At 41.5% G+C, this 12,624-nt stretch overlaps 1 protein-coding gene across 1 annotated transcript in view; it reads left to right on the forward strand.

Moving 5' to 3' along the window:
• The window catches only part of ZSWIM6 (zinc finger SWIM-type containing 6), a 118,567-nt gene that overhangs the window by 59,956 nt on the left and 45,987 nt on the right, over positions 1-12,624 (forward strand). The window contains exon 2 of the mRNA XM_086770195.1: positions 3,361-3,717. Within this exon, the coding sequence (XP_086626321.1) occupies positions 3,361-3,717 (357 nt within the window). The remainder of the gene's footprint in view (positions 1-3,360; positions 3,718-12,624) is intronic.

The following is a 12,624-nucleotide window of genomic DNA, read 5'->3' on the forward strand; positions in this document are numbered from 1 at the left end:
TCCTGATGGCACTTTGGCATGGTGCCCTTCCAAAAGTATGGCAGCTGAAATCACTAGTTTTTTGGCTGTTAAATATTTTTTGTGGTTTCTTTGAGATGAGTGTTCAACAGAAGCAAAATCACTTTGTTAAAGAGCTTCATTTGATATATTATCTTAGTGCTCCAACTGCTTTTCTAAACAAATTTTTGCAGAATGCAAACCCTCTGCATATTGAAAATGTCAGCAGAGCTTGAATTACTGGTCATGTGCTGGTTTGAAAACAGTAAAACATTTTGAACTGCAGCAGCTGAAGGGAAAAGGTGAAACATGCTTGCTCTATAAATAGCTTCTGTAGCGAACACACTTTTCTGCCTGCAACTCTTTTGTTGTCTTTAATAATGAACGAGCTTTTTAGTTTAAAAGTGAAACATTAGTAGTGTTGAGGTTTTTTTTTTGGAATGGATAAATATTTCCAGCAAAGGTTTCTAACTTTGAGTAAAAGAGGAATTTAAATTTTTGAAGCAAAATATCTGTTTGGAGTGAGGGCTTTTAACTGAAAAGACTTTTTCTGCTCCTTTGGATCTGTTAGTGAAATGTCATTGTCTTTGAGTCCTCACACAGGTGATTTCTTTTGCCTTCTTCCAGGAGCATGTAATGTCATTGATCTCAGCAGGCTATAAATTACCACTGGTGAAAGCTTTCTAGCAAAGCACAGTGCACGAGTTTTTTTTACCTGGTACTAACTTTTTGTACTTTATTTGGAGAATGTTAGATGGTCAGGTTAAAAAAAACATAAGGCTGTGTCTCTGGGAGAGGAACAGCCTGGTCTGTTGAGTACCCTGCAGTGTTGGGGCAGTGGAGAAGGTGGCGTTTGAAGCCTGGTAGGTCAGATTTTAACAGCCCTACCAGGACTTCTGAGTTGAAATTTCCTGAAATGCTTTCTCTGGTGTGTTGAAACCTTTTTAGAGGTCGTACTTACTAACAACAATTTATTTCTTTAAAAACACAAACAGAAAAAGAGGAGGAAGATAATGTTTAATGACTAGCAGGCATAGTTCATCATTGCAGTACAGTTAATAGAGAGCTTCTACGTTTTAGACAGCAAGGGCAGCTGATGTTGTGGTTTAAACTATCTGTAATTTAAGAAGGGCAGATTAGGTAACTTGACTGTAGTAGTGCTGCCATTGTTTAGACCAGGATACATGTTTATAAATGTTGTAACATGAATTCTCAAAAAACCTCAGTGGAGAGGGAGGGGGAGCCATCGGCCATGTTTGTGTCTGAACAGTGTAGGGAATTATAGGCAGGCCTGCTGATAATTGAGTTTTTCTAGAGACATTCATTTTTCCAGGAAGACTTTAACTTTTGAATGCTTGAGTTGTATACTAAGAAATTAAAAGGAAGAATATTGAAGTAGCTGGTTGAGGTTTCCTTTTTTTTTTTTTACAAGATGTTTAATAGAATAAGATTTTCTGTTGGAATTAGTACGAGTTCAGGTACCTGCTGAGAGTAGGAAGGAGTGGGATCAGGCCTTTTCAGTGTTCAAGTGTTAGGCTTTTCCTCAACTCGTAGAGGAGAGGGGGTTTCATGTGTGCCTCATAGGGAAGTGATATTAAAAAGAAAAATTTCCTTTCACTTAATGAAAGTTAACCCGAAATAGACCTGGCTTAGTTTTAACCAAGTCTCTCTTTTTGAGAGAAGGCACTTACTGGAGCATGCCATGACTATTTAAAAACTAAAGGGATAGGCAGAAGAAGGAGCTCATCATGCAAGGGGCAATTCCGTTCCCATTCTGTGTGCAAGTGTTGCATGGAGACAAAAGCAAGAGTGCACATGCCTGAGCTTGTTTGTCCACCCTCCTTCCTCTCTGCTCTTTACAGCTTACTGACTCTTCATTCTCTACTCTTAGCTACTTTAAATGGTAAACATCCTCTTCCAAAGTTGAGGTTAGTGTGCGCATATGACCTTCTTCAGGGTAGAGTATCAGAGTACTGCAGTTGAATGTAATCAACACAGTGATGCTGACTGCACAACCTGCTCTGAAATGTACAGTGTAAACAGATGGAAAAAATGAGAGCTTTTCATTTCCTGTAACTTCAAGAGCTTTTTAGAAAATAATTGGAAATACAACATTTTGGACTAGTGCGATGTCTACATATCTCCCCCACTCCCGCAAACCCCCCCATTTTCCTGTGATACTGCTTCCTACACTGGACTTTTATGGTATTTCAAGAATACTAAATCAGTTTTTGACTTTGAGTATTGTTTTACATTATTTCTGTTCTAAATAGTTAATGTGTAACACCTTACTTGTAGTGTCCATCCCAGATTTTGTATGCAGTGTTTGTTCAAGTTTAATACTGATACGGCATATGAAATTTGGTTGTATTGCCCTTTATCTTTGCCTCTGACTTAATGCTTGAGCCAAAATCAAGGTCATACTTACATAAAATCCAAAAGAAACCTCCAAATTCAGTGATAAAGTATTGAGAGCCAAACCTGAGCCTTTGTGTTGGGCAAACAGAGGTGAGTTTGGGTCTGCCCTCCAGAGTCTGCAACCTTGGTTCAACAGGGTACTGTGTCGACTAGGGGCATCGTTGCTGAAGTGAGCATCTTTCTTATGGTATACCATACCTTCTTACAATACAAGAAAACCTAGCTTTTAGCTTGTGCTTCATCAAGCTGAATGGAAAACCAGACAATGATGCAGACTTCGGATAGAGTGCTTGCGTGTCTTATTCAGTGTTACCAATCTGGTATCCTGTATGTTGGTAACTGCAGCTTTTTGCGTCTCCAGAGAGCTACACAAACATAGCCGTCGTACTGGATTGTGTGGGTGAAGGTGAGCTTTAACAGGAGCTCAGTGGTGGGAGAGGTGAAAGCAAAGAGGTTAAGTGAGTTGTATCAGTGAGTCAGTGGCAGAGTTGAGACTAGGACCTGGGTTCGTGCCACTAGAGTGCACGGCTTCCCTCTTACTTATTGAAAGAGGTTAAATTGACTGGTAGGTGCCGGGCCTCCCTAGTGTGGGGTTTGTAAAATTGCTGCAAACTTGAAGTACAAGGAGTTTAAGGTCTTAATCAGATGCAACTCTGCTTCTGTAACTATCATTAAGTAAACAAACATTTTTCTCACTATCAAACTCTTATGAATGTTGTGATAGAATGGCAAAGAGGGCTTGTAAACTAGCTTTCTTACCCCGCTTTTGATTTTATTGGGGATTAAAAGTGTACATACAAAAGAGTTAATCATTTGTAATAAAAACAAATTCTTAAGATATATAGTTTCTCAGAAATAGTGACTTTCACTCTATTAACAAAATGTTATTGATAATGACATACAGTATTTTACTTATATTAAGTTATCTTTTTTTCCCTTGCACAGGTTTCCACTTGAGTGGCACGGTGACAGAGCCTGCAATGCAATCGGAGCCAGAAACTGTTTGCAATGTAGCTATCAGCTTTGATCGTTGCAAGATTACCTCAGTGACCTGTAGCTGTGGAAACAAGGACATATTTTACTGTGCCCACGTTGTGGCACTCTCTTTATACCGGATCCGTAAGCCAGATCAGGTCAAACTACATCTTCCCATTTCAGAGACACTCTTTCAAATGAACAGAGACCAACTACAAAAATTTGTACAGTATTTGATCACAGTGCACCACACAGAAGTTTTGCCAACTGCTCAAAAATTAGCAGATGAAATTCTGTCTCAAAATTCAGAAATCAATCAAGTTCATGGTGAGTTTGATACTTGTTCTTCCTTCACTTCATTCCTTCTTTGGTCTTGAGCTTTTTTGTGGCATTCAGGAATCTGACCTGCTGAGGTCCTTTCTGACATGAATTATTCTGTGATTCTGTAGTGTTTACTAAAGAGGGTTTTATAATTGAACTTTTGCTTTAAGAAGTTTAGGAAGCAATACTTCTTGGAAAAGAGAAGAATTCATAAGCAATTGGCTTGATATCTCCAGCACTGTTAATGTGGCCTGAGCTGCTTCATGCTTGTGTTTTCCATGAGCTATGAAAAACTGAGTAGTGCTGTTCTTTTTATAGCCATATTAATTAAAGGAACTATCTTACCAACTTACCAATGACATGTTTTTATTATTTTGTTATTTTTGAACTTATCTTCTGACATTTTGATTGTGTAATTATGTTTTAATGGCAAAGCTTAAAAGCAAGTAGATGTTAACTGTTTTTTTTTCATTCATTAAATATACTTTTATTATCCTTTGGGATTTGGTTTCTATATGAAGTCAGGAGAAACAGAAAACCTGTATTTCAATGCCTTTTTCCTTAGTGCTGCAGCAGCCTGCCGCATCAGCAAAGGTCTTGATCTTTCCTGTTCTTTCTGCTGCATGTGGTTTTAATGGCTCTCAGTTTCTTGTACGGAACGTCCTTATGTTTGTTAAAGGGTGCTTGGTGTGACTTGAGGCTTCTGAGGTGGCTTTTCTATGGACCCTGCTGAACTTCAAGTGGATAGTTGTGAGCTAGTGGTGATCTAGCTGGTTTATTAGAGTCCTATGTTCCTGTAACTTCAACTGATAGAATTGTCCTCTGAGGTGACCAGAGCTGTAAATGTAAGGGCAGCTTAGAGGGGAAGAATAAGTTAAATATCTAAAAATATCTTTTTTGTTTGTTCATTCGGAGGAATGCCTCTTGTGTGTTAGATATTTGAGGGCTGACTGCTATCCCGAAGAATTTGCAGTACAAACACAATGAAGCTGCTTAATCATAGAGAAAGAAAAACTTGTGTGTGTTAGATACAATGTAGGCAGAACACAAGAAGGGCATCTTTCCAATAACAGGACTCATCTGCAGCCTAGCCTCTTCCTTAGTGTCTGATGATGCTGGCAGGCCCAGGCTGGTGTTGCTGCAAGAAGGTGAGTTTTGGGAGCAGTGCTGTTTTGGCCTTGGGGGCTGTGGGGATGTGGCCAGAGGCAAGGTGGATGCCATAGTTGTTATGGAACATAATGAGAAGGTAATTGGCAGAGCTGCCTGGTGACAGTGGAAAGAAATGGAAGCTAAAGCAGATGCAGGATGTTAAGCAATAAAGGAAGATGCTCAGATGTTGTAAGATGAAGACGTGTGTTGCATGAGAGTTGGTAATAGCCTGAACGTAAAGAATTAAGGGGAAGGAAGAATTATAGAAGCATAGAATCATAGAATGGTTAGAGTTGGAAGGGACCTTCAAAGGTCATCTAGTCCAACCCCCCTGCAAGGAGCAGGGACATCCCCGACTAGATCAGGTTGCTCAGAGCCGTATCCAGCCTGGCCTTGAACGTTTCCAGGGATGGGGCTTCCACCACCTCTCTGGGAAACCTGTTCCAGTGTTCTACAACCCTCAGTGTAAAAAAAATTTTTTCCTAATATCAAATCTAAATCTACCTCCCTCTATTTTAAAACCCTTACCCCTCGTCCTATCACAACAGGCCTTACTGAACAGCCTCTCCCCATCTTTCTTGTAGACCCCCTTGAGGTACTGGAAGACCACTATCAGGTCTCCCCGAAGCCTCCTCTTCTCCAGGCTGAACAGCCCCAACTCTCTCAGCCTGTCCTCATAAGAGAGGTGCTCCAGCCCTCTTACCATCTTTGTGGCCCTCCTGGACCTTGTCCAACTGGTCCATGTCCTTCTTGTGTTGGGGGCTCCAGAACTGGACACAGTACTCCAGGTGGAGTCTCACCAGGGCAGAGTAGAGGGGGAGAATCACCTCCCTCGACCTGCTGGCCACACTCCTCTTGATGCAGCCCAGGATGTGGTTGGCCTTCTGAGCCGCAAGGGTGCATTGCCTGCTCATGTTGAGCTTCTCATCACCAGCACTCCCAAGTCCTTCTCCTCAGAGCTGCTCTCAATCCATTCCCCGCCCAGCCTGTATTTGTGCCTGGGATTGTCGTGACCCAGGTGCAGGACCTTGCACTTGGCCTGGTTGAACTTGATGAAGTTGGCACAGGCCCACCTCTCCAGCCTGTCAAGGTCCCTCTGGATGGCATCCCTCCCTTCCAGCGTGTTGATGGCACCACACAACTTGGTGTCATTGGCAAACTTGCTGAGGGTGCACTCTATCCCACTGTCCATGTCGCCGACAAAGATGTTGAACAGGGCTGGGCCCAGCACGGACCCCTGAGGGACCCCACTCGTGACTGGTCTCCACATGGACATTGAGCCGTTGACCACCACTCTCTGAGTGCGGCCATCCAGCCAACTCCTTATCCACCAAGTGGTCCGTCCATCAAACCCATGTCTCTCTAGTTTAGAGAGAAGGATGTCATGCGGGACAGTGTCAAAAGCTTTGCACAAGTCCAGGTAGATGATATCCGTTGCTCGTCTCTTGTCCACCGATGCTGTCACCCCATCATAGAAGGCCACCAAATTGGTCAGGCACGATCTGCCTTTGGTGAAGCCATGTTGGCTGTCTCCAACCACCTCCTTGCTCACCATGTGCCTTAGCATGGTTTCCAGGAGAATCTGCTCCATGACCTTGCCAGGCACAGAGGTGAGGCTGACTGGCCTGTAGTTGCCCAGATCCTCCTTGTTCCCCTTTTTAAAAATGGGGGTTATGTTCCCTCTCTTCCAGTCATTGGGGACCTCACCAGACCACCAAGATTTCTCAAATACGATAGCCAGTGGCTTGGCAACTTCATCCGCCAGTTCCCTCAGGACCCGCGGATGGATCTCATCAGGTCCCATGGACTTGTGCACCTTTAAGTTCCTCAGATGTTCCCAAACATGCTCTTTGAGTACAGTGGGCGGCTCTTCATTCTCGCAGTCCCTGCTTGTACCTTCCACAGCTTGGGTGGTGAGACAAGAGCCCTTATTGGTGAAGACTGAGGCAAAAAAAGTCATTGAGTACCTCAGCCTTCTCCATGTCCCGGGTAACCAGGACACTGGTTTCCTTCCGGAGGGGGCCTACATTCTCCTTGGACTTTCCTTTGTCCCCTACATACCTATAGAAGCTTTTCTTGTTGCTTTTTATATCTCTGGCCAGATTCAGTTCTGTCAGGGCTTTGGCCTTCCTCACCTGATCCCTGGCCACTCGCACAGCATCTTTGTAGTCCTTCCAGGCTACCTGTCTCCGCTTCACCCTCTATAGGCTTCCTTCTTTACTTTCTGTTGGTCCAGGAGCTCCTTGCTCATCCACGCAGGCCTCCTGGCCTTTTTGTCCGACTTATTCTTCATTGGGATGCACCTCTGCTGAGCTTGGAGGAGGTGCTCCTTGAATATGGACCAACTTTCCTGGGCCCCTCTTCCCTCCAGGGCCACCTCCCATGGCACTTTGCCCACCAGGTCCCTGAAGAGGCCAAAGTCCGCCTTCCTGAAGTCTAGGGCAGAGAGCTTGCCGTGTAGTTTCCTCGCTGCCCCATGGATCTTGAACTCCACCGTGTCGTGGTCGCTGCAGCCAAGGCTGTCCTTCAGTTTCACATCCCCCACCAGTCCCTCCCTGTTGGTGAGCACAAGGTCGAGCATGGCACCCCTCCTTGTCGGCTCCTCTATCGCCTGCAGGAGGAAGTTATCGTCCACGCATTCCAGGAACCTCCTGGACTGCCTGTGCCCTGCCGTGTTGTCTCTCCAACAGATGTCAGGGTGGTTGAAGTCCCCCATGAGGACCAGGGCCTGTGGCCGTGAGGCTGCTCCTATCTGCCTATAGAGCACTTCATCTGCTCTGTCCTTCTGGCCAGGCGGCCTGTAACAGACCCCCACCGTAACGTCCCCTGTCCTTCCCCGTCCTCTAATCTTGACCCATAAGCTCTCTGTCAGCTCCTCCTCCATTCCCAGGAGGAGCTCCACGCACTTCAGCCAGTTGTGGATATAGAGAGCAACACCCCCTCCTCGTCTCCCCTTCCTGTCTTTTCTAAAACGCCTATGGTGAGTGTAAGTGTCACATAAGATTCAATGAAGGGTGATGAGAAAAGCAGAAGGCAGGAGTGGGAAAGGAAGCCAGATGATTGCTGTACATGGATGTATTAGCTGTGGCTAATGTGTAAGAAATTACAAGCTGTTGCAGACAGTGCTTAAACTTGATCAATGTTAAGTCTGTAATTATGCTAATCATAGGCATGTTGGTCTTTGTCAGGTATTTCCTTATTGTCAAAATATCTCATTAGTATTTAAAGTATTTTTAGAGAAATATTTGATGTTTATATCACAGCTCAAAGAGCAAAAAGAATAGGAAACAAAAAACTAAACTGATGATCAATTATTAAATTTTGCAATGAATTTCAGTAGTTTAAAAATGCATACAAAACTAAAATATTTCTTACATAGTTGCTATTTTCCTAGTAAATGAGATTGCAGTATGTCTTTATTGACTGTTGGTATTTCTTAATAAGAAGACAGCTGCATTACAAAAAAGGATCTATAGCCTCCTGCTTTTACTGACTCCCATAAAACCATGGTCTGATTTTTTTTTTTACAATGTTAAAAATTACAAGATTCAAGTTCCTCTGATTATGTAGCAAGTAAGCATTTTTCTGGGATTCATACTGTAGTTCTGTTATTTTGATCTTTAATAAAATTCCTCAAATAAAAATAATAGCTAGCCAAGAGAAATCGACCCCTGGTTCTAATAGCATAGGCTGGTGAACATAAGATCACCATTCACTTTGTCATATCTCCTGTGCTGCAGATGTTCAGTTTGTAATACAAAACTGTCTTATAGACCTGTCTTGCTTTGAACAATTTAACTTTGCTAAACTAGTGTTTGAAGAGGAATTATATTGAACGCTGCTTGACAGCTCAGATAAATAAGGGGAAAAACGTACAAAAAGTAAGAGGAGTAAGAATGATCTGGGACTTTGAAGAGCTCTGACCACAGTGTTCTTGTTGACTTGCTTATGAGCTCGCCAGGGAGATGGAACAACACTGCAGTACCTTCCTTTCCCAAAAGGTGAATTGGATATTTGTTCAGTTGCTCAAAATTCCGTCTTATGTAGCATTTGATGACTGGGAAGAAGATTACTGGGGCAACTAGGGAAGTGACGTGGGTTTTGAAATGACAAAATCTGTTGAGGTGGATACAAATGATGCAGTAGTCTTTCTTGCTTCATGACTGAGCCTCATTGCAGGAAAAAAATAAGGGGATGCTGTTAGAAGCGTAGGAATATGTTGTCTGTTCACTATTTATTCAGGAGAGCAGAGTGATTTATTGGGAATCCTCTTTTGTAACTGCCATGCTAATTTTCACTTGGTGGTGATTACATTACAAGAGGACTCTGCATGTTTTTAGAGCTCAAAAGCACCTCTTAGATTTGAAATTTGTTGTTTTCTGATCTCCTGTGATACTGCTATAGCTGTACATGTTCCTGATGACTTCAAAACTCTGAGATCTCTGAGGTCTTATCTGCTGCAGCAAGTGGTACACTTATGTCTGTGCTGCGTAACTGTTGGCTTCCCATTGGGTTTCAATTTAGGGGTACTGACTCAGAAAGCTGGATGTACATTTGAATACTGCTTAGCTGAGGCTTTTTCCCTCCCTGTTAATATTTGTACCATTGTAGCAGAGGAAGCTGGCAAGTGTGTAAGGCTAGGAAGAGAACAGTTTAATTATCAGCAGAGTTTATAATCTTGGATCTGTCTTTTCTTAGGTATGAAACTTTCGCTTAAATAAATTGGTTGGAAGGTCAAACTATTTTCCTAGAAGTTAAGTGGAAATATGAAAGTAACTGCAAGATTCGAGCGGGAGGGAGGGGCAGAAAAGGAGGTCTGTTTGCATATTAATTTCATATTAGCATTGATCTGTTATATGCATAGTGAAAAAGTCTGCCTTTTATTGGTACAAGGACAGTCTATCGACCGAATTTCACTTTTTCCTTTTAAACTGTGCTGTTCCTTTCTTGAGCGTTTAGTGCTACTGTTGCAATCTTGGCTCTTGGAAGAACTATATGAATTTCTCCAGACTTTCGCCCATTGTCCAGTTCTCTGACTGAGTTGCTTGCCAGTAGAAAACCACATGCGGATGAACTGAAATTTAAGAGGGAGGACCTGGGAGAAAGCGATTTAAGTGCATCTGTCTTCTCAGAAGCAGAGATACCTCTGTCCGGGTAGTTGTTTCTGTTTTTCCAGGCAGATCTTGGTACATCCCCTGCAAACATTAATCTGTAATGTATATTAGGAGGGTCAGTGGAAGCATTCAAGAAGGAAACATTTATTAAAAAAAAAATTACTTTTAAAGAAAAGTGCAGTTTCTATATATTGTAAGTTCCAGAGGGCAATCCAGAGGTACAGATGAGTGTGTGTTAATATGAACTTAGTGCATTTAACCAAAATGATGGAGACTTTAGTGGAAGATTGTAGAGTAGGGTAGGCCTGAACAACAGAACACCATGTATTGCCAATGTACTGGAAGAGGGAGTGTTTAATGTTGAAGATGATTTGCTATTAAAAGAATTACAGTATCTTTCATATGGCCCTGCTTAAACCAGAAAAATTGATTGAGAAACTAGTTGCAAAAGAATATGGGAAGTGGCAGATGAGTTTGCTTTTAAGAAAGACGATGAAAGGATTAAAGTGAAGTGCTCCAGTGTTTGGTATGAAATTTTTTTTGTGAACCTGATCTGGGAAACAAGTAATGACAAGACTAGACAAAACTAGAGAAATTTCAGAAATTCAGTGGAAGTAAATTAGTACAATGTAAAATAAAATGAAAGATTGATAGCCACAAAATAACATGAAAAAATAATTTATGAAATTAATCTTTTTAGGAAAGTTTTTCAGCTATATTAAATACTAAAATAAAATTTGTTATGTTTTGAGATGTGGAAAGTAGAAATAAAAACTTCTTTATCAGTAGAGACTAGCATGCATTATTTTCATTTATTTGCCACACACAAGTAGACTTTTAAACTTATTACTATCTAATGTTTGAGACCTGGATTTTAGCAGGAGAGGTTAGATATTGTCAGCAGATAAGTTAGTGTTTTGCTGTATGTGCAGGCAGAAGGAAAATAATTTTTTTAAAGTTAAAAACTTGTTGGGGGTTTAACTTCAACAGTGTAGCCTGTCCTGTCTTTATATTCTCTGTTGTTAGCAGTGGCTGCTTCACAGCAGTTACTGTTTTTCTTTGATGCTGTGTGCTGCAGAACAGGTGTTATTCCACCCAAGAGTTCTGAAATTAAGTACAAGATGAAGTGACTTATGTCTCAACTTTGAATCATTTGGGGTATCAAAGGCGTAATAATATTTTTGAATCATTAATTTTAAGATCTTTGGGTTTATGTAATTATTGTTTAGAATAATTCCGAGCACACTAAGTTTAGGGAATCAGCTACTGTTCTGAATCAGCATACAGCAGTACTGGTTTCTAGCTGAGACCATTCAATCTTTGCATAGTACTCAGTAGGTCATGCTTTTTATTTGTAAGAATTTTTCCATATCTTCTCCTTAATGCTGCCATGGCATGACATTAAAATTTAACTGATCTACAGTTCATTTGTATACTTAAATTAATAAGATTTTTGTAAAATGAAGTTCAAAAAAGTTTCAGTATAGCTATGAGTGAGTAATTTGGCATGGTTTCATGTGAAGATTAAAACAACTCTTGTGATACTTCAGAAATAAATATCAGGGAAGCAGTTTGCCTGAAAGACTACTTCCGGTTGTTTTGCCCAAATTTCACTGTTGATCTACACCTGGGTAGTTTCGATTCTATTTTAGTCAGTGCTCCTTACTTTGCTTCTAACCTCTTTTTGGGGTTAAGTTCTCTGTATACAACACCATGAATGTGGTTACTCATTTTGAAAGCAGTTGCTTTTAAAATTGCCATGTAAATGATCAGAGTGATTATTTTTTAAAATGCTTTTGCATGTTAGAACTTGGGAGTTGATTATATTGAACATATAACCTACTGTTACCGTAAGTATAAGACTTTCACCCTGTTTTCAAATTTTCTTTGGGTGTTCAGTGTTACAAACAGTTGTGCACAATATTCCTGCTTTGATTGCTAAGATTGCAATTTAGTAGTTTTTGTGAAAGAGTATAAGTATGTGTGGCTGTATACCTATACTGAGTATAAATAGCTTATGTATTGTATTTAACTGTAAGTACATGATGTAAAACCTATTTCGAAGACCAGTCATGATAGAAGTTAAAAAAGCCAGAGGTTGGAGGGAGGGAGAGTAATATGTTAGTATCTATAAACTGACACACTTTCATTACACGTTTTAATATTTAGGATAATTATATAGTGCTTTTCACTTTCATAGTTTGAATATGAACTAATATATGCTCATGCCACCCCTGTAGAACACTTATCCCCAGTTTAGAAGTGGGGAATAGGATTTGGTCTTGGTACCAAACTGCACTGCAGAGATTAAATTCCAGGCTGCCCGTGTTCCTCTCCGCAGCCAAACCGTCCATCTGCCGCAGCCTCACAGTGCCTCTTTGGGCCCGTGTTGTACCCCGAGCCAAGCCACCGCCTTTGGGTTGAGCCTTCAGCTCTGCCTGGTGAGCGTGAGCCTTCCTGCTGACTTCATCTCGCAGCTCCTCCTAAGGCAGCTGACTGCTGTTCCTTACTCAGTTTCTCATCTACTCACCCACTCCCATGTCTTCAGAAGAAGTGTCTGTGGAAATCCTGTCTGTTGCCCAAGACAGTCTTCTACCCTACAGGCATGGAAATAGTGCTGGTCTAAGTATAGTGGTGGTGAGCCCCTGGG

Source organism: Chlamydotis macqueenii, chromosome Z (genome assembly GCF_036417535.1).
Source record: "Chlamydotis macqueenii isolate bChlMac1 chromosome Z, bChlMac1.mat, whole genome shotgun sequence".
NCBI classification, from domain to species: Eukaryota; Metazoa; Chordata; class Aves; order Otidiformes; family Otididae; genus Chlamydotis; species Chlamydotis macqueenii.